General features: G+C 37.7%; 1 protein-coding gene across 1 annotated transcript; it reads right to left on the reverse strand.

Annotated features, from left to right (window-relative positions):
* Window positions 1-58: 58 nt before the first annotated feature.
* DLD (dihydrolipoamide dehydrogenase) lies at window positions 59-22,887 on the reverse strand. Its single transcript, XM_019745334.2, has 14 exons — window positions 22,732-22,887; window positions 21,134-21,212; window positions 14,599-14,678; window positions 14,034-14,102; window positions 13,397-13,466; window positions 11,592-11,692; window positions 11,154-11,297; window positions 10,611-10,712; window positions 4,008-4,198; window positions 2,947-3,117; window positions 2,445-2,634; window positions 1,882-2,019; window positions 926-1,015; window positions 59-833 (listed from the first exon to the last, which is right to left on the reverse strand). The coding sequence occupies exons 1-14, from the start codon at window positions 22,768-22,770 to the stop codon at window positions 768-770; spliced, it is 1,530 nt and encodes a 509-aa protein (XP_019600893.1). The 5' UTR covers window positions 22,771-22,887; the 3' UTR covers window positions 59-767.
* Window positions 22,888-23,296: the final 409 nt, after the last annotated feature.

Consider the following 23,296-nt stretch of genomic DNA (forward strand, 5'->3'; position numbering starts at 1 on the left):
AAACGCATCATAAAAGAATTCGGACCATTTTGATAATCCACTTAGAATAACCAGTGAATGGATATTTAAGAAATGTTTATTTTCAGATCTTCATTTCCTACTGAAATACATTTGAGTCAGCACTGAATATTTGAATTTTGTAGCTATACCTATACCTCCTTAATTTGGTTTATTTTATACTCCAGACTATAAACCTCAATGGTACCTTAAAAATCTAAACAAATTCTACTGCTAATCTACAAGAATTTGGGGATTAAATAAAACAAGTGAGAGACCATCAGTTTTTATTTACATGAGTTTAGTTTACACATATTTTAATCTTACTCTAATGACTGACTTGTTTCCAATATGAAAACCAAGTTTAAAAGAACTTGATCACCTTGCTTCAAATACAGCTGTTCACATATCATACTCCAGTTCCATCCATGTAGTAAATCCAACTTTACTGTATCAGAAAAAAAGCTACTTAACATAAATTCAGTGAAGTTGAACTTTTCACAAACAGCATGGAAATATGCGTTGAAAAAAAATTTCCAGGATGCTACTATAAGTAGCTTTTTTTCTTGGGAATAGTAATGTACTGAAATAAAATATATTTAAAATATAGATGAGATTATTCCATTCAGTCCAAACCTATTAGACACCTTCCAAAAGTTTCATAATTCAGTCCTAGAAATTCTGTGAGCTGTGAGCATTTCCTGTCCAGAAATGTGACCTCTACAAAAGCTCCCAGAAAATTTCAGAAAAAATATATGTAATCTTCTAATTTAAAAGTTGATTGGTTTGCCAAATGATGCAGCCAGGTTTGCTTCTCTAAAAGCTTCTGATAAGGTCTGCAAAGGAAGAAATTTAAAATTAAAAACCAAGTATTTGTGGGTCAAAAGAAAATTTAGGTAGCAATTAATTCTGTTACATTAATAGTTACCGGATGCGCATGACAGACTCTAGCTATATCTTCACAGGATGCCCCATATTCCAATGCAAGAGCAGCTTCATTTACCATTTCACCAGCACCCTTTAAAATAATAAAACAAGAAGTAATTTTGTCTCCATGGCAAAACTACACACTAATGGGACAAATTAGTTGTGAGAGCCGTTAACTAACCGCCTCTATTCAGGAAACACTTGGCAGAAATGGTGGCATGGAAGTTAAGAGCTTGGATGGCCTGGATTCAAATCCTACCGCTGACCATCTCAGCCACTCAGAGACTGTGCTTGATTCCATTTATTCTCCTCAGAAATGGGAAAAGCAATGCCGACCTCACAGAGTAAACACTCAAATGTTCTATTATCATTACTGTACGGCAGATACCTAGGGGGAAGGCGTACTGCAGATTCAGTGGTAGGAAAGGCTTCTCTTAGAAAGTAACATTTGAGCTGGCCTGAGTAACACAGGAGCCGCTCATGCAGAGATCTGGAGGCAGAGCGATCTAAACAAAGGCTACGACTACAAGCACAAAGGTTCTAAAGTGGGGAAAAGTCTGGCCTGTAACGACATTGAGAGAAGGCCCATGAGGCCGGGAATTACTTAATAAAAGGGAGGAGTGGAAAGAGATGAGGTCAGAAAGGTAGGCAGGACTCGAGTTAGAGGGGACATGTATGTAAGTCTGCAGTTGCAAAGAACCACTAGAGAGTTTTAAGCAGGCACATGGTGCATATTTTAAAGGGACAATAATAGCTGTGGTGTGGAAAGTAGGTGACGTGGGCAAGAGGAGACTGCTGCTGGTACTTAGCTAGAAATGATGCACAAAGAGGCCACATTCAAACTCTACTGGTAAATAATCACCTCAGAATGTAAACCCCAGGTGGTTTTAAATTAATCTACTGAATAGCAATGCTTTCCAGAAATCCTAATGGGGTTTTTGGTTTTACAGTACTCACTGGTCCTAGAATATGTGCTCCCAATACTCTGTCCGTTGATTTCTGCCCAAGAATCTTCACCATGCCATCCGTGTCAGCATTTGTCTTAGCTCTGCTATTAGCAGCAAATGGGAATTTCCCAATTTTGTACTCAATACCCTGTGAGATAGAAAATAAGAACCTACATAAACTCTGAAAAACTTCATTTGCCATGACTGAAATCATCTACCATTGGTTCAGAAAATAAATCCCAAAAAGGTAATTCTTCACACAACATAAAGAAGGAAAGACCAAAAGGCTTGTTAATGAAATATATTTTGGGTGCAAACACAAGCAAATGCAAATTTCGCTCTGTGTACATTTCAAAGCCAAAAAGAAAAGCTCTGGAATTACTAGTTTTTTAATACAGGCAAGTGAATGATCTCCTTTATAATACTACAAAGGAAAAAATACATACACTAAACTATAATGCTCCACATAGTTACTGAAATGCATTAATGCAATATTAATAAAACAATTCTCAGCTCCCAGTGTCATTAAGTCAGCTCACACACTGGAGTAAAACTACCCTCATCCAGGATTACCTCTTCTTTCAACTGCTCTTCTGACTTCCCGACCCAGGCCACTTCCGGGTGTGTGTAGATCACCGACGGCACACAGTTGTAGTCAATGTGCACAGCGCCGCCGGCCATGCCTTCCACACAGATGATGCCCTCATCCTCCGCTTTGTGAGCCAGCATGGGGCCCGCAACCACGTCGCCAATAGCATAGATACTGCCACAGAGATCGCGAGAAACACGGTGAACCTCTGAAACCACACCTTCCCCTTCAGTGTTGCCATGGTAACAAAATTATAAATTGCTAGTTATGATGTCACAAGAAAATACATTAAATACAGCGCTTCAAATATCTGAGTTTGGGTTCTAATCATCTTTAGGTAATGAAAAAATTCAATTATTTTTGCTTTAACATATTATAAATTTACTAATCTTCTCCAAAGCCAATGCATTTTTTAAGCATCACAAAAGTCTTATTTTCAAAAGAGCATCTGATATAAACTTTAAAATTATTGAAAATGCAACTTACTTTGGAATTTTAGTTTGGAATCTGGTATTGACTGGAATTCTACCTCTAGGATCTAGGTCAATGCCAAGGTCTTCTAGTCCCAAATTCTGAGTAAAAGGTCGTCGGCCAATGCAAACCAAGAGTACATCACAAGTGATAGTTTCAGCTTTCCCACCAGAAGCAGCTTCAATACTAGACAATGAACAGTGTATAACTGTTAAACACACAGCTACATAAATAGCTGACAGACTTGGACATTTAAGACCAGACATTTCTCTCTCTGCACTGTACACCTGAAGCTGGACAATAATGAATGCCAACTATAACTTTATACATACATATATATGTATGTATGTATGTATATGTATATATATATGTGTACGGTTACAGGAAGCGGAGTACAGCATTTAGGAATAGAGACAGTGGAAATGTAATGGCTCTGTGCGATGTCAGAGGGATAGTGGATGGGGGAGGGGGGTTCACACAGTGTGAGGGATATAAATGATAAACGTCTAAGTATTGCTTTGTCTTGTGCACCTGAAACTAATAAAATAAAATAAAAATAAAAATCAACAAGGAAAAAAAAAAAAGACCAGACATTTCTCAAGTGCTAATGACATTCTAACAGTGAAGTTTATTTTATTATAAATATAACATAAACATAAGGGTCAGGCAAAGAAAACATGTACATATTCTCTAGAGATCTAGCATTAAAGTCACAAAAACAGGCAGTATAACATGGGTTAAGAACACAGGTCTTAGAGACAGAAAGATTCAAATTCAAGTTGTGGCTCTGCCACTGACCTTCAATAACTTACTTCATTAAGTTATAAGTGTTTAATAAATAGAGTGCCAAGCACATAGTAAGCAATGTAATTAATATTATTATTACAGATTTCCCCATATATCTGTCTAAAAACATTGGATTCATTTTATTGAATGTTGGGAGTTTAAATTTTTCTGAATGTATACTATGAAAAAGTACATTACAGTGATAACACTGGACTAATTTCTCTAGCAAAAATTGAAGGTTTTTCTTAAAAACAGACAAGGATATTATAAAACAAATGTAGCATACTTACGAAACATCAATTTTTCCATCTGACTTCTTGGTAGCACCAGTAACTTTTGTACTCAATTTAAATTTAAATCCTTGTTTTTGAAGGATGCGTTGAAAGTTTTTAGATATCTCCATATCAATTCCAACTCCCCCAACATGACCCAAAAACTCAACTGCTGTCACATCTGCACCAAGTCTTTGCCAAACTGAACCCTGAAAATAACAATTTTTTAAAAATGATTAAAAATAAAGGTTTCTACAGCAACTTGTCTACTGAATTAAATAATTTATTGTAAGATATTTTCTTTTGTTAGTATGTTCCTATTAGAAGCTCTGAGGTTTAAAATTAACACCATGGCAAATATATATAACTTCATATATTTATTCACTCATTCATTCAACGTTTACTGAGCACCTACTATGTACAGGCACCATTTCAGATGCAAGGCATGCATCTGTGAACAAAACACTGCCCTGAAGAACCTTCTATCCTGGTAGAGGAGACAGACAAGTAAATGAAGAGGATGGTTAAGTGCTATGAGAAAAATAAAGCAGGAAGTACAGCCAGACTACCGAAAAGGAAGGAATGACAATTTTAAATACCATGGCTGGGGAAGGCCTCACAGGTAGTGACATCTGCACAAAGACTGGAAGAGAGGGAATGAACCTCACAGGTAACTGGTCCAGGAAGAGAGAAACAAGTGGGAAGGAAGGTCCTGAGGGGGCCTCTTATTGCTACTAATTACTGATGTTTGCAAAATATTAAACTGGCTTCTAATTTTATTTTCTCAACAGAGAAATGTTTACTTTTCCATTCAAATTGTAATTTAAACTGAATGCTGGGTTTTTAACAATATTTTAACAACTATAACTTCTGAATACGTATATGTGAAATAGGCAAGAGGACATAAATAACAAGCATAAGCAAAAGTTAACTCAAAATTAACTTAAATATAAAACACAAAACTGTAAAACTTCTAGAACATAAGAATCTTCGTGACCTTGAATGATGCAAAGATTTCTTAGCTACAATACCAAAAGCAAAATATAAGACACAAAAAGGAAAAAAATGCATATAAATTAAACTGCATCAAAATTAACAACTTCTCTTCAAACAATAATACTAAGAACACAAAAAGAGAGTGACGTCAGCATATGGAGTGAGAAGACCTCTTGGTTTCTTTCCTTTAAAGTTACAAGTTAGACAACTATAATTCAACAAAGGATTCCCTGCTCAACACACAAACATGTCTGAGAGATGCATGCATTGAGACATCTGAAGGTGGGTGTATCGGACAGCAAAGGAGGTGGGCTGGGAGAAAAGACAGAGAACGGGAACACAGGCCAGCATCTGCTGCAGCCCCAGCTGAGGCGGCAGTGGGGAGAGTCTGGCTACAGCCCTAACACGGCAGCCAGGGGGTCCAGAAGGGCAGAAGCAACATTCTGGCTTAGGTGGCCAGCACCCATTGCAGTTAAACGTGGTGATAGGACGGAAATGCAGCACAGCAGTGTGGCAGCAGTGGACTAGCAGCCACCATTACTATCAAAGTAAAACAGCAGATTTGCAAACCCGCCTCGCCCCACACACCCCTCCCCTACCTGTCACAGTGGAACTCGGTAGAGCAGCAGACACCTCAGACAGCAGTGTGGCTGGCAGCCTCTGGTTACAAGGAGCCAGTGCTGGGAACTCACAGGCCCGGAGCCCCATCACCAGTCACACCCTATCATGGGTAGGGTACCCTAATACCCAGGTGACCCGGAAACAGATGGACACCCAACTCCACGGGGAATACAGGGCATTTTGCTAAACTGAGACTACCTACACAGACCCACTGAGATCTCAGAGGTGGCAGTAGTGCAGGTAAGAGAAAATAAAAACTTGCACTATAGCACCACCTACTGGAGAAAAGAAAGCCGTCTACTTAACCTGCTGAATATTGTTAAGAGCAAAACAATATCTACAAGAGTTCACTACCTTAAATCCCCAGGTAGAAAAACAGTCCATCAGGTACTATGAATATCCAAGGAAAGTAACAAGGTAGCACAGAAAGAAAATGAAAAATCTCTAGAAACCAAACTCCAAGACATGGAAGTCTGTGATGTAAATGACAGAGAATTTAAGATTGCAGTTATGAAAAAACTCAATGATACACAAGAAAACACAGAAAGGCACTTCAGTAAGCTCAGAAATAAAATCAACAAACAAAAGGAGTAATTAACCAAAGAGATAAAACTATAAAAAAGAACCAAACAGAAAATCTGGAGCTGAAGAACTCAATAAATGAGGTGAAAATGGATTAGAGAGCATCAGAAACAGAACATACCAGATGGAAGAGAGAAATAGTGAGCTCGAAGACAAAAATCTAGAAATGACTCAGGTGGAAGGAGAGAGAGAAGTGAGAGTTAAAAAAAGAAAGAAAGAAAGAAAATGAGGGGCGGCCGGTTGGCTCCGTGGTTAGAGCGCAGTGCTCATAACACCAAAGTCGCCGGTTCAATTCCCACATGGGCCAGTGTGCTGTGCTCTCCACAACTAGACTGAAAACAACGATTTGACATGGAGCTGATGTGTCCTGGAAAAACACACTGTTCCCCAAAGAAAAAAAAGAAAATGAAAGAACACTATGAAAACTATGACTCCACTTGAAAGAGAAACATACGAATAATGGGTATACCAGAAGAAAGGGCAAAGGGAACAAGAGAGCCTATTCAAACAAATAATGAGGGGAGCCTATCCAAACCTATGGGAAGAGCTAGACTCACAAATTCAAGAAGCTAAAAGAACAACCAACCTAAGTATCTCAAAGCAAAAGGACCTTCTCCAAGACAATTATATCAAAACTATCAAAAGTTAATGACAAAGAAAGAATTCTCAAGGCAACCGGGGGGGCGGGGGGGGGGACACTGCAAACTAGAAAGGAAACCACATTAGATTATTATTGGATTTTTCACCAGAAACCTTACAAGCCAGGAGAGAGTGGAGTGAAATATTCAAAATATTGAAAGAAAGAAATCCCCAGCCAAGAATAATATATACAGCAGTTATCCTTTAGATATGGAGAAGTAAAGCTATACCAGACAAACAAAAGCTGGGGGAATTTACCACCACAAGACCTGCATTGTAAGAAAAGTTTAAGCTCTTCTACCTGAAACAAAAAGACGAAAGTGTACAAAACTTTGAGTAAAATCACAGACAGAAGCAGGAAATTGCAACTCCCTTTCAGAACAGGGTATTAATTATTTAATTATTACATAAAGATTAAAGGAAAGAAAACATTTAAAAAAAGACTAGAACTTTTGCAATTTGGAAATGAACACACAGAAAAAGGGATAACGTCTGACAACAAAAACATGAAAGAAGAGGGAGAAAGGAACTGAACTTGCACAGGTGAATGAAAATAAGATACAGTCAGAAGGAAAAAGACTACTCTATGTACGAAACAGTTTTTTTTGTACATAAATCTAATGATAACCACAAAATAAAAATCTAGAGCTGAGACAGGTAACATAAAAAACACAGGAAACTGAAAAAAACAATCACAGAAGGCATTCAAATATAAATATTTAGACGCAAGAAGCAAGGATGAGGCTGCAAATAGTATTTATAAGCTGTTGGGTAACTGAAATAAGAATGAAAAGAGTATTCTCTGGAAAGAAGAAAACAGTCTGAGATAGAACCCTAAGACAGACTCTATTGTAACACTAACAATTCGAGGGAAGGCTGAGAAAAGGGAACCTGCATACGAGATAGAGAAGTCAGCCCAAAGGACAGACAGAAAACCGACCGAGTATGGAATCAGACAAGCGAGTGTCAAAGACAAGAAATCAGCAATGCTGACTGTTAATGAAATAAAGCAGTGCAAAAAACAATCCACTGGACTAGCTAATAAATTCATTCATGTCCTTTCAACAGCAATTTGAGGGCACATGAAGCCATGAACTGAGGAGTGAGTGGGAGTTGATGAAAAGAGTGTGGACGACTCTTCCAAGAAGTTTGGTTGTGAAAAGGTGAGAGGGAAATTGGTAACTGAAAGGGGAAATAGGATCAAGACAAGGCTTATTTCCGTGTAACGGCCTGTGTCTATGAGCGCAAATGCATCTGAGCATGCATGAATGGCACATAGGTGCCCAGAGACCGGTATGTTTCAATTTAAATGAGAAGGAAGCAAAAGTAGGGAGAGGTGAAGACTAAAGAACACAAAAATAAAAATCACAAAGCCAAGTCCCTGAAGAGGCAGAAGATGTACTACAAGCACTCACAAGCAGAGGTGAAGGGCTCTGTCTCAGGAAAAGCAGCCTTTCCAGTTACAGGAGAGAAGATCAAGAGAACAGGTGTAACAACAGGTGAAAATACTTTCCAATCTGGGGCTCCAAGTTGAGGGGGTTTTCCTCTGATGGTTTCTCTTACATGTGATATTTAGAAGACAAGGTCATCTGCAGGCAGCAGAAGACAGTGTACTGGCAGAGATGTGAGAAAAGTGGGAAACGAAAGAGCCACTGCTGACACCAGGAGAGGGTACCAGCCAGGGCAACACTGGGACTGTCGGGAAGGCTGAGGTTCCTGTTGAGATTTGTGACCAAGAATTCCCATGGGCGTTAATCTGCAGGGTGCATATGGTCAATAGCCTGCATGTGGCATAAGAAAGGCTGAACTCAGCCAGGACCGGAGTTTTGCCAAGCAGGTATGACAGCAAAGCAAGGGACTCAAGACCACCTATCAGAGAGTGGTTAGTAATGGACTATGGAATCTAAGCTGATCTGGAAAGCAGTCAAGACAGGAAAGGGCAGACAGCAAAAACAAAGAGGGATCCATGACTAGAAAACCTGATTAAGTTAAAGAACCTGTTTACTGAGTAAGAGAGGAAAGGAGGTTGTGGTTAAAGAATGAAGTGTCTGAATTTGTGATTTCAGAAGTAGAGCACTTCTTGGTGATTACGAGGTAAAGCAGCCCTGAGAAAGGATAACTGAAATAGAGGGAAGAGAGGTCACTGGGAATATGGGAAAGCTGCCAGATGGACAAGGAAGTACAAGGCACGAAATACCGTAGTAGTTACAGAATTGCAAACAGTTTGACATTTCTCATACATAAGATAAGAGGGAATGAGATGAAGATGGAGAGGAAGGGAAGAGCCAGAGCATGTCAGTCATGGTCTTTACTGAAATGCAATTTGCTTAGAATGAGAGCTGCCTTCTGAAAGGATGAAGGGCATGAAGGACTGTCAGATCTAAATAGCTGAAGGGCTGTCAAGATCTTTAAAAAATTAGTCCAGTTCTAGGGATCAGAAATTGTGAAAGATACAGGAAAACAGATTTCAAAATAAAAGAGAATGTTCTAATAACTATATAAACTGTCTTGAATACTCTTTACTACTACAAGTATTTAAGCAAAATTCAATGCCCATTCATTTATTTTAGCGTTTACTTCCCTTGCCTCAAAAGAAATGAATGGGACTATATCAAACTAAAAAGCTTCTGCACAGCAAAAGAAACCATCCACAAAATAGAGAGGCAACCAATGGAACGGGAGAAGATATTTGCAAACAACGCCTCCAATAAGGGGCTAATATCCAAAATATACAAGGAACTCATACAACTCAACAGCAACAACAAAAAACAATCCAATTGAAAAATGGGCAGAGGACCTGAATAGACATTTCTCCAAAGAGGACACACAGATGGCCAAAGACATAAAAAAAGATGCTCAGCATCGCTAATCATCAGAGAAATGCAAATAAAAACCACAATGAGATATCACCTCACCCCAGTCAGAATGGCTATCATCAACAAGACAAATAGTAACAAGTGTTGGAGAGGCTGTGGAGAAATAGGAACCCTCATACACTGTTGGTAGGAATGCAGACTGGTGCAGCTGTTATGGAAGGCAGTGTGGACGTTCCTCAAAAAATTACGAATAGAATTGCCACATGACCCAGCAATCCCTCTCCTGGGTATCTACCCAAAAATCTGAAACCATTTATCCATAATACACGTGTGCTCCAATGTTCATTGCAGCTTTATTTATTTACGGTGGCCAAGACATGGAAACCAAAGCATCCTTCGATAGATTCGATAAAGAAGATGTGGTATATATACACAATGGAATACTACTCTGCCATAAGAAAAGATGAAATAGTGCCATTTGTAACAACATGGATGGATCTTGAGATTATTACGCTAAGCGAAATAAGTCATATAGAAAAAGTCGAGAACCGTATCACTTCACTAACATGTGGGATATAAAACTGAAAGCAACAAAGGAAAAAGACAAACAAACAAACAAACAAAAACTCATAGACACAGACAACAGTTTAGTGGTTACCAGAGGGTAAGGGGGGAGGGGTGGTAGATGAGGGTAAACCGGGTCAAGTATATGGTGATGGAAGGAGAACTGACTGGGTGGTGAGCACACAATGTGATGTATAGATGATGTTTTACAGAATTGTACACCTGAAACCTATGTAATTTTACTAACCATTGTCACCTGAATAAATTTAAATTTAAAAAAAAAAAGAACAAAACAAAACTTAATATCAATCTGCCTGTAACATTATACAAAGAATCAAATGTTGACCGATAAGTCAAATGGAACCCCATGGAGGTAGTAAGAGACAGAAGAGACATCACTTACCAATTCTACACCTATTACTCCTGCACCAATGACAACCATCTTTTCTGGAACTTTTTTTAAAGATAAAGCGCCTGTAGATGACACTACTGTATCTTCATCAATCTATAATAATTTAAAAAACACAATCAAAATTATTTGAAAGGATCTACTGATTTATAAACTATGATATCACTTAGCATAGTCATTAATAATACTAAGCCATTTATTTGCTTTGAGGTATCTGTAACTTTTATCCATACACTCAATTTTATCAAATCCCATTAAAAATGCTCATTTAAATTTTTATCATTTAGCATTTTAAAACAAAATGGTCAATTTTAACTTCATGTTGAATTAAAATATATCTTAAATGTAAAGTGTTCTATTTCTGGTCAAAATCACTGCAGAATAAAGACGGGCAACTTCCCGAAACTGAATGACTGTTAACATGTAGTATTTCAGTCAGAAAATCTCTCATTCAAAGTTCATAAACAGCAGGAAGACAGTAGTTCATAAATGTATTTCTAAAGAAAGGTTTTGACAGTTGTAAAAAGCATAAAATACCGTGATTCCAGGAAAAGGAGTAACTTCTGAACCTGTAGCAATAAGAATGTTCTTTGTATCAATAACTTGAGTGCTGCCATCAGCTTTTGTAGCGGTGACCTGGTTTTTGCCAGTTATCTTTCCATATCCATTTACATGAACAACCTTTATAAAGCAATATTTGTAAGTTTGTGTAGTTTAAAATAATTTTTTGATAAACAAACATGATTAATAGGAAAAAACTATGCTATTAAATAATTTATCCAATACAAAATGCCCTTACTTAATAATGCTACATACGTAGCAGCAAAAAATTTGAATCTACTTCAGGTTAGCATCCTGTTTTAATCAAATAAATATCCCCCAGCATCCAAGTTCTAATAACATCACTGTAACAGTGTAAAGCTGTTTAATGTGTCTATAAAATCAAGCAATAATCTGAACATTAAACACACGGACCTTATTTTGTTTGAATAAGTGGGCAATTCCACCTGTTAGAGCTTTTACTGCAGTACTCTTCTGCTCCATCATCTTCTCTAAATTCAAGCGAACTTCAGACACTGTAATTTATTAAATAAATCTTTAGTACTTAGCTAAATTCTTGAAGCAATGCATGGTATTTTTCACTAATCAAGGTCTGGAAAATTACTGCCTAATGCTTACAGAACTGTACATAAGGCAATATTAACATTTTTAAATTTAATAACTGATACAAGATTCCTAACTGGCAAAAGGCCAACAGTATCACATCACAGCAACATAATCTATCAAACACTATAAAAAAATCCACCTCTGGGGAAAATGCAGTCCAAAATAAAACATAATATCCCACTGTAACAACATATTCTCCAAACACCTTATAATGATCATAATAAGCCTAGAAGAGATTTAAGTAGAAATGGCAAGTAAAACACAACCTGAAATTTTAAATAAAAGGAAATGCTAAATTTCATGAAAACAAAAATTAGTAAAAATACACGAGAAAATTTCAAATACAGATGCTTAAGAATTTAATGAACTAGATTCTAATCACTCATTTACCTCAGAAGAGAACTCTGAAGCAACAATATAAGATAAAGAAGCTCAACTCATAGAACTTCAGAAGAAAGGATACTTTACTTATCAGCACATGCAACCAACACATATCCCAGAGATGAGGCAGCAAAGACCCTGCGAGCGCTGGTTTACCTCAAGCCAGAGCGAGAACATGAAGCTCTGCCTGCAACGCAGGTCTCTTGACTAACCCTGTCTCTTCTTTTCCTTAGTGGGTAAGGAAAGTGGGTTCTGATTCTATTTTTCACCTAGCTTAACACAATATTTGCTTTAGTGTATATATATCACCTCTACACACACTAGACTGCCTACACTATAGCCCATTCTTTCAGATACCTACCGTGCTTCCCCGAAAATAAGACCTAGCCTGACCATCAGCTCTAACGCATCTTTTGGAGCAAAAATTAATATAAAACCTGGTTTTATTTTACTGTAAGATCCGGTCTTATATAAGACCGGGTCTAATATAATATAAAATATAATATAATATAAAATATATTACTGGGTCTTATATAACAATATAATATAAGACCAGGTCTTATATTAATTTTTGCTCCAAAAGACGCATTAGAGCTGATTGTCCAGCTAGGTCTTATTTTCGGGGAAACATGGTACTGCTATAAAGAAACAAATGAAGGAAAATACAGCCCCCAAGGTGTGTTTAAGCGCTCCCTAGAACAGACTACCCTTCTGGATATATTTGTCAACAACAATAATTGGAGAGAAAGGATGAAAACAGCCCAAAAAGAATGGCAGGAGACAAGACATATCAAACTAAAATGTTATGAAAAGTCCTTTTCCCACCATGCAGCATTCCTCCTTCTCTCCTCTGCTCTTTCCACTACCAACACTTTAGGCAGACTTTCTTTCCTTCATCATTATCTGTCCACAGCACTCAGGAATCCATCAGTACCACCCCCACCCCCAGCCATCCCCAGGTTGCAGGAAAATAAAACTGACTACACACACACACACACACACACACACACACACACACGCACGCACGCACGCACACAAGTTGACAAAGGAACAGAAGCTGTCACGGAAGAAATCTGGATTAAGCCTTCTTTCTTAAGTAAATCTCTACATTTTTAAGATCTTGTTCTTCCTCTGCCCTCACTAAACATGTATTACACTCATCAAGACACATGTAAGTCTTAAAAAAGTCAAGTATGGCTGATAACATCACTAAACATGGAAAGTATACTTACTTTCAATTCCCCTAGATGCAAAATCTTTTCCATGGGCCATGTGGTAATAATGAGAGTTATTTAATAAAGCCTAAAGAAAATAAGACAAAATTAAGACAACCAAAAATAAGACAACCAAAGAACACTTAGGAAATGACATTCTGTACATGGAACAGTACATAGGATTATACCAATTCAGTTTCTGCTCCTACGTAATTAATCTAAGACAAACAATAATGACATAAAAAACATTCAACAAGAAAGAATGAAAAACAAAACATCTTTACTTTCTTAAGTACACACTTCAGGGTGGCAAGTGAAAAAGGCAGTCACGTTTACTAAATACATAAAGTACCTAAAAGAATTTACTACCTATTATCTGTTTCATTGGTAAAGGAAAGCCAAAGAGAAAAAAATGTAACAGCAGAGTCTGGTTGAATGAAAAGGCTACTAGGCATTCTGAAACAAGGAAGCTCTTTCAGGAATGTGTGGCGCACTGGTGACACCACTCTAGGTTTCCCAAAGGAAAAACGTGTTTATCATGCCTGGGTTGTTTTAATTTTCAGTAACTATATAAGTCCAATATTCTAGTCTCAATACATCCTTCTAGTTGGTGGCCAATGAAAACACCTCTGCACTGTACAAAATGTATGCTCACCTTGGAAGGAATACAACCAACATTCAAGCATGTCCCACCAAGTGTTTCGTTTTTCTCAACGCAGACTGTCTATAACCAAAGAAAACATTAACTGCATATAACTGGCAATGTTTCAATTCACTAAAATTCTAAGTGTATCTTAGTTCTTCTACAAAACAAGCTACTCAAGCTGTGTTTGTGAAAATGAAATACAGCTCTTTATAATTTATCATTTGAATACCAAATTCAGGCTAACCCAAAAGTGAATTATTGTAAGAGATATTTTTGTTCGTTTAATATTACCGAATACATGCTTTTAGCTCTATTTCTGTATCTTCCAAAGTGTGATCAGAAGCCAAAATGAAAAGTATTGAAGGAGAGGAAAAATAATGACTTCACTTTCCATTTTATGAGACTACTAAAACTAAATGAACCACCCCTCTCTTCATTAGTCTCAGGCTTAAATATAATTTACAGAATTAAGAAATTATTTACTATTATTATCTAACTACAAAGTATTTTGTGAATATGATCAACTCTTCCCAGATAAAAATGAATCAACATCGAGTTTTAGTCTAACTCTTACCTTGAAGCCTAACTGGGCAGCTTTAATAGCAGCAACATATCCTCCGGGACCAGAACCTATCACAGTCAGATCGGCATCAACTACGATAAAAGCAGATGGATGTAAAACAGTAAATTGCTTAATAATGACCAAAAACAGTACAATTAGAAAAAAACTGGTATTTTAAACCTGCAAGAAAATACTTGGTGTTCTTTGATGTAACTGAAAATGGCAGTTTATGTTTCATTTTCTATCTGTTCATTATGGATATGGAAATACAACTGAATTATGTATCCACTGACCTTGCTAAATTCTACACAATTTTATTTAATGTTAACAGACAGGCATTTCATGATACTGGAATACACAGCTATATAAAGGAAAGAGCCTGGGCTTTGGAATCTGACATACCTGGCTTTAAATCTCAGCTCTGACACTTATTAGCTGTGTGACCAACTGGGTCATTTTTTTCTGTAATATAGAAACAATAACATTGCTTTAAATGATTGATATTAGAATTAAATAAGGTAATTTTGTGTAATACCTTAGTACTGTCAATAGATTTAAGAGTGATCACCCCTTTCAGGTTAACTTCTGAGACATTGGGGGAAGGGGGTGGGGAATCAGCTTCCCCATAACACATGGGAGATATGTGTTGAACTTTATTGGACTATTGATAAATTTTGCATAGTTCAAGATAACAAGCTAAACCTACTCTGGATATTTATCATATAAAGATAAAAAATTAAAAATTAACTCTGATTAGCAGCCTTAGGAATATAATAAGTACAATACAAATATACAAAATAAGACCAATTATTCCCATTCCCAATCCAATTTCAAATAAAGCAACAATGCCTATTAAGAGTTAGGAGAGTCTCCCTTCTCCTCCCCCTCCACTTTCCTTACAACCCCAATTACTCTAGCATTTAGACCGTTTTTAACACACTCTCACATATCTTATCATGTTTGAGTCTCAGAACTTATGAGGAAGGTAAAGATGGCACATATCTGACATTTCACCAATAAGAAGAAATACAAGGTTCAGAGAGGTCAATTAACTCGCCCTAGATCATCTAGCAAGTGAGCAGCAGAGACAAAATTAAGCTTTCTGTCTCTAGTTCCAGTGGTCTTTCCATTATTCAACACCATTCCTTTCCTCAGTTTCAACTATCATAAACTAAAATCCCCAAGAACAATACTACAGCTTTACAATTGCCAGCTACCTGACTTTAGGTTGAGTAATTTGACTTAATTCATCTTCAGGTTCTTCATCTGCAAAATAAATACCACAAAACATCTACCTCTTAGGGTCATAATACAGAATAAAATAATTTATGTAAACAGCTTAGTATAGTACTTGGAATATACATAAGGATTCCCTACAAATACGACAATTTTAATTTCTTATTATCCCCTCCACCACGAAACACACAATCCCTAAGGGACAGGAGTGCGAATATCATTCAAAAATCCTTTGCTGGCCTTGAACAGAATCACAGAACCCATGTTAGAAGATAACTAAGAAGTTATCCAACCCAGTTACCCACAAAAATCTAAGAATTCTTTCTACTAAATAAATTACTAATTCTCCTTGGTTATTATCAGATGATACCTAGGATTACTCAACACATGAACAAAATGTGGCTAGTCCAATACATGAAAAAGTATTGCTTCAATTTTTACTGATCCATTTGTACTTTTTGGCCACACTGCTTGGTTCATTGATTCATGTTCAGAATTAAATATGTAATAAAATGTATTTCTATTTTCAAATCTTGAACCAAATAATGACCTAAACAATATCCTTTAATTTGGGTTCTAAATTGTAATTTCACAGTAATGTAAATAAAAGCTACAAAAACTAGTTTCTTTGCTGAATTTTTAACATATTTTCTAATTATAATACATAGGTTTATTTAATAAATTTAAACACAGAGAAGCTAAAAAACTTGGGTTTTATTTCCCAATTCACTATGTGACCTTAGAATTTTTTTGAACTATAGAAAATGTCAAAAACTCAAAACAGTTCACTTCTCACTGAAGACACCAGATGTACCATTCCATCAGCTTACCACTAAAGTGCTAAGAAGCACAAAAACAAAAGGAAAATAGAAAAGTCTTTCAAGATTTGTCAAATGACAATACAGGAGGTCATAATCCAGTGAAAAACCTTCAAAAATAAGCCAGTATTTAAGGGAAATATAATGATGTCTGCAATTTACGTTGAAATGCACCAAAAAAGTAAGATGAATTGATGGACAGATAAATAGATGGACAGATATGTGATAATGTAAGCACTGGGAAATGTTAGTGGAAGAATCTATGGATGTTCACAGTAAAATTCCTACAACTTTTCCAATGTTTGCAATTTTTCACAATAAAATGTTTGGAAAACCAAACTAGCTAGCTTTCACCTATATCAAAGCTACATGAAGTGAAAGTTTACAACACACGATTCTGTTTCACCATCTCCTTGTCAAGAAGCATTTTTCAGTTTCGTTTCCATATATAGTTTAAAAACTCAGGATACAGAAATGTAGTTAAACGAAATACATTAATCTAAGGAATACTTGATGGAAAATTTCACAAAATTAGCATCAGCCTATAGGAATGAAAAGAAAACTGAAAAGGATATACAAATTGATAGCATGAAAGCTGATTAAGTCAGCAAAAAATGGCAAAAGACCGTTGGATAGTAACCAGCACTTCAGGTGGCAGTGAAATATCAGGAGAAAGCTATCACGTTAATACTTTTAAAAATACTGGGGACAATGAGAGGTGAAGGATTTGAAAAACACAGCAGCTAATGCTATGAAATGAACTGAAAGAGAAAAAGCAGGAAAAAGTGCTCTACAAATTATTCTACAAATGCCACTTATATCATTCTGAGGAAAGTAAACATAGTACGATATAAAGGATACCACTGAAATAAAGGTGTCAAGTTACAAATAAACTATAATCACCAACAAATTACAAGAAGTATCTTAAGAAGTCAGTCTGCAATAATATCTATCATTTGGGTAATCTGATATGTGCCAGGCAGTAAGCTAAATGCTTCAAGTAGTTTCAGTTAGGCCTCATTACATTTCTTTTACATAGTTATTACTTCCATTAAACAGAGAGAAAATAAGGCTGAGAGTAACTAAATAAGTTGCATAAGGTTGCACAACTAGTGAGTGATCTAGCCAGGATTCAAACCAGGTTCTTTCCTTTAGATTCTGAAGCCTATGCTCCTATACCACCCAATATGTTCTCGTGCCTTCCAAAACACTCAGATCCCATAATCTGCTGGGCTATCAAGAAATCCAACTAAAATGACGAGAAGCTCCTTAATTTTCAGAATGAAATCAATAAATATTTATCAATGCCTACCCTATGAGGAAAATATCACTACCTCCAATAACCTTATATTATAATTAGGGAAAATAGGCACGTACTAAAATGTAGATACATCAAAATTATTTTTTTTTAAAAAGAAATAGGGAAAAAGATGTCATAAAGCAGTAGCTATTAATTATGAAATTCACTAAATGAGTACGAAGCTACCTGTAAGGTTTATTTGTTGTTCTGTTGGGGGGGGGCTGTTTTTAAATTATCAATGCCCTTCATCTTCAGTCTACTTCAGTGGCCTTCTTTCACATACTTGTCACCACCCAAAACTGCTCTGCCTCTAAAATCCTGAATTCTAATACTTCACTTTGTAATCATAACCACACAACCTCCTAGTCCATAAGGAAGAAGAAATATAGTAAAAGAAAAAAAGGATTTGAAGTAAAACAAATATGAACTCAAATATGAGCTCCACCACCTGAAAGTCTTGGGCAAATTATTTAACGTCTCTGAGCTCTGATGTAACATAGGGATAACAGTGACAGTACTACCTACATCCCAGGGTTGCGAGGTCAGAGGTAATGAATGCCAAGACCCTGGGCGGACGCCAGGTGCATATTAGGCACTCAATAAATGTTTCTTCCCTTGACAGATCCACCTCCCAACTTTAGTCTTGCAGCCTCCAATCTCATTCCCACCCTCCATAACCCTACACACTGCCATCCCAGTGTTACCCCTGCTAAAACCCCACTCAGACCTTATTCTCCCACTCTTCATTAGTTTCCCTGTCTCTTGTTGGATGAAGTCCAAGTTCCTAAACAAATCTGTTCAGTAACTATTTCTCCAACCTCATTTCCCACCACATTCTGCTTATCCACTAATACCATGCAGTTTAAGCCTCAACAATAGTGAATTACTGTTAGCTTACACCCACAGAACTACACTGGTCTACCTATGTGCATTCTGTTCCACCTACCTAGAAGTAAATCCTGACAACATGCATTTCACATTATAGACACTACTCTAAGCTCTTCGGCTACCAATAAATAGCACAGGCCTGGTTCTTATTATCTAATAAGAGAGAAAGAAAAAGAATTGCAATAAAAACTCCAATCTGCAACCAGAATGATCTTTAAAAACAAACCTAATCATATTATACCCCTGCTTAAAACACGTCAGTGACTTGCAACTACCCTTAAAATAAAGAGTTAGGGTCTTGCATAATCTGGAGAAGTCAACAACTCACCATCTTTAACACATTTCAGTCAAATTGGGCCTTTTCAAGTTTCTCAAATGCACTATGCTCCTCACATCATAATACTGGCATGCAGTACCTTCTCCAACCCTTTTCAGTTATCAAAATCAATTCTTTAGGAAAGAATTTGTGAACATTCCCAATATGTAGATTTCATAGCTCCCTTCGCCTGTGGAGTCCTTATCACAATTATAATGAATCATTTGTTGGATGTTTGTCTTCCCCAAATGGACTGTAAACTCTATAAAAGCTGCATCTTGTCTGTTTGTTCACTGCTGTATCCCAGGAACTAGCCCAACAACTAGCACAGAGTAGATATTCCGTATTTGTTGAACTAATGAATAAATAAGTACTGAGTACCTACTGTGCCATTTGAAATGCTAAACAATAGGTCACTGTCCTTGCCATTAAATAAATACCTCAGATGAATATAAATATGTAAAAATGCTTATTATTTCATCCAACCAGACTTTATACACTGCATCTACCTGGGTACTAAAGGATCTATAATTTACTCAATGTTAAGGGATCACGAAACTGTTTGATTCATGAGCACTCAGTTACCCTCATTCTGTTAAAATCTACGTTCCTGCTCCAAACTGCCTGGCAAATAGCAGGCCCTGAACAACTTTGTTGAATGATTCTAAGAGTGTAGAATCAGCGATGAAAAGTCTGTAAGTGCATGCTCTGGAAATGAAAATCTAACATTTCTCCTGTTGTGTGACTTTAGAATACGTAATATTCCCATTTAAAAAAAGAGACAAATGGGAGTATACCAATTACATCTCAAAAAAACTGAAAGAAGAAAAAGGGACTTTTTTCCCCACCATCAAATTAACATTTTTTAAAGGATTTCTTGACCTGTTCAAAGCTAGGATAAATCACTCACTGTTGGTTATCGATGACGGAATCCTCCCCCTACTCTTTCTTCTAGGAATAAAATCTCCAAAATGATAATAGTTTGACAATAGTTAAAGACACAGGATAAAAATATTTCACAGAATACAGGGAGACTGACGGTCACAGTTCCCCCCAGCTAATGGTTTGTACAACGAAGCTTTAAGACATGATGTGCAACTTCACTTATAATCATATGGGTGATTCCAGTAAATGACAAAACAAGTAATTTCAAATAATCAATGTCCTTGGTACTGAGAGGCCAACATACCTTACTACAAGCCCATTAACTTCCTATTTTAAGTACTTTAAAAAACAAAATATATATATATCATTTCTAGACATGTCAAAAATATTAAAAAGTATGAATATCCATAATCCATAGCTTCCTTTCAGGGCACATCCTTCTATTCTTTAAAATGTGCCTTTGATAAGCCCATCAAGATTTTTATTCAGGATGTGAAAAAAGTCGTCTCACCATTCTAAACAGCAACAAACAAAGCAACAAACAACAATCTGACCAGTGGACAGAACTAACTTTTGAAATGTAAATATATAAAATCACCCCCCTGCTCAAAACCCTTCAGTTGTTTCCCATCACACAAACTCCCTGGCCTGGCTTACAAACCCCTCCATGACCTGATCTCTGCCTCTCTCTCTGATTTTACATTCTATGGTTCTCTGCTCCAGCCACACCAGCCTTCACTTAAATTCACAAGTGAATTCTCACCTCAGACCCTTCTCACTGCTATTTCCTTCTGCCTGAAATAACCTTCTCACTCCCTCACTTCACTCAGGCCCAGGCTCAGACACCATCTCCTCAGCAAAGCCCTGACACCTTATCTAAAATAGCGTCTTTTCCTCCCAATCAGCAACTTTAATTTTCAATCACTTCCCAAAATTCTTAATCTATTACTTGTGTGTTGTTTGTCTGTTCTGAAACCAGACTGTAAGTTCCATAACAGGACTCTGCCTTGTTCACATCCTGGAACACACTAGGTGCTCAATGAACATTTAAGTGGAGAAATAAATGAACAATTTTGAGGGAACACTGTTTTATTAAGTACTCACTTGGTTGATCTGCGTAAGTTCTCAGCGGCACTGCAGAAACTCCCTGGAGGCCATGAGCTATTCGATTGAAATGGCCTCTCTGGAAAAGAAAAAAAAAAGAAAATGTCCTTGTTATGTAAAAAAAGACTTACTGAAGTTCAATGAAAACATGATACGGAGCAAATATATCAAGCACTGATTATTCACGTTATCTTCCATTGCCACCCAGACATTACATATCAATTTCTCCTCTTCGGTAAGAATAGTTATTTAAAGTTTTCAGCTTCAGTTTGGCACAGTATCTTTTTATTATGCATATTCAAACATCTCATGTTTAATAAAATTATTATTCAATGGTGTTTTTATTAAGTTTTCAGAAAGCACGGCTAATTTTTAGTACCAGGGATCATTTTAATGTCATAATTAACGTTCGCCAAGTTCTAACTTAAGTACTTGAATAATCTACATTAATCCTTTTACTTGTAATTATTATTTCCTAACTCAAATCGAACATGTGCAATCTATGAAGATGTTCCTGAACCATCAACTAGCAACAGAAAATTAGACACAGTGATTTAGAAAAATTAAGTAATGCACACACTAAGTAACGTATTCATATTCAAGAACTACTACAGTTTTACAAACTGCATCATAATCTCCACAACAATCTCTAAACAGGAATGACTACTATTTCCTAGAATAGTGAGGCACAAAGAAACAAAACAAATACGTCCTATCACAGCAGGCAAATGGAAGGCAGTGACCAAACCTACACCCATCTAGTCATGTTCTCTATTCCAAGGGAACTCTTGCACCTGAGGTCAGGACAGTAGACCAAAGAGAGGAAGACTAAATGTCAGTCCTGAGTTTTAGTCTCTGCTCTGGCCCGCACTAAAAGCATGACTTGCAGCATATTACAGTAACTTTCGGGAACACAGGCTACTCATTTCCAAACAAAGGAGCTTGACGGCTATATTATCTGTAGGGTCTCCATCAATATAGTACTCAGCCACGATCCCACATATATACTATCTGGCTGTATTTGGGATGCGGATGAAAAGGGAATTCTGTCCTGACAATCACTGCTGCAGTTAAAAATAAGCCCCTGGGAAGGCAGGCAATGAACACTACTAGCTGAAAGCTGCAAACACCAAAGGGACCTTTGAGGAATTCCTGGGGCTACGTGTTGGGGCTGATGGCGTCCGGGTCTTTCACGCAGTGCCCTCAAGGTTACCTGCCCACTGCAGAAAATTAGGCCACTCCGGGGCCGGGGGTAGAAAAAGGTAGAAGGTATGAAAAGCTAGACCATAGGGGGCAAGGGCAATTTCTCCTTCCTCCCAGGTGGAGAGGCCTTTGTGTGACCGCACGCCCTCGGCCCTCGCCTGCGCGTGCAGTGTGACTGCTGGCCGTCACACAACCCGAGGGGCCTGCCTCTCCACAGACCGGGCCTTGGCCTCCCTGCGGCGTCCTGGACTGAGCGGGGTCAGGGGCGGAGCCGCGGTTGGTCCCAGCCAGGCAGCCGGCCTCTCCCACCCCACCAGCTAGGCTGCGTCTCGGACCCCGTCAGCCTGCCTCTCTGTGCCTCTGGCTCAGCACGACCCCATCCAGTCGGCCCTCACCTTGGCCAAGGAGCAGGATACACGACTCCAGCTCTGCATTTTGCCGCTGAACTTTCTTTTCCGCCAATGCTTTCACCTCCCCCAAACGCCTCCGCGGCCTCCACAAGGTCTCCCCGCCCTGCGCATGCACAAACGCAGCTTACGTCATGGGTTGGAAGCAGCGCGATTGGCCAATGCGGTGCGGACCCACCCTTAGGGCCCTCCTGTCAGGCTCGGCGTAGTACACTGTCGTAAAGAGCGTGGCGCTTTCTGGCAGCGGGGAGTTGAGGGACCATTTTAGTGAGTGGTGAAATAGTGTCAGGAGTTGCAATGTGGTCTGCTACTTGGAAGAGGAAGTCAATAAACGGGACTATCCGTTGCTTAATGCACGTTACAGAAAGTATAAAGCTTGACAAGTTTTTGTGTTTTTTTTTAAGATTTTATTGGGTAAGGGGAACAGGACTTTATTGGGGAACAGTGTGTACTTCCAGGCCTTTTTTCCAAGTCAAGTTGTTGTCCTTTTAGTCTTAGTTGTGGAGGGCGCAGCTCAGCTGCAGGTCCAGTTGCCATTTCTAGTTGCAGGGGG

Source organism: Rhinolophus sinicus, linkage group LG09, assembly GCF_036562045.2.
Source record: "Rhinolophus sinicus isolate RSC01 linkage group LG09, ASM3656204v1, whole genome shotgun sequence".
Taxonomy (NCBI): Eukaryota; Metazoa; Chordata; class Mammalia; order Chiroptera; family Rhinolophidae; genus Rhinolophus; species Rhinolophus sinicus.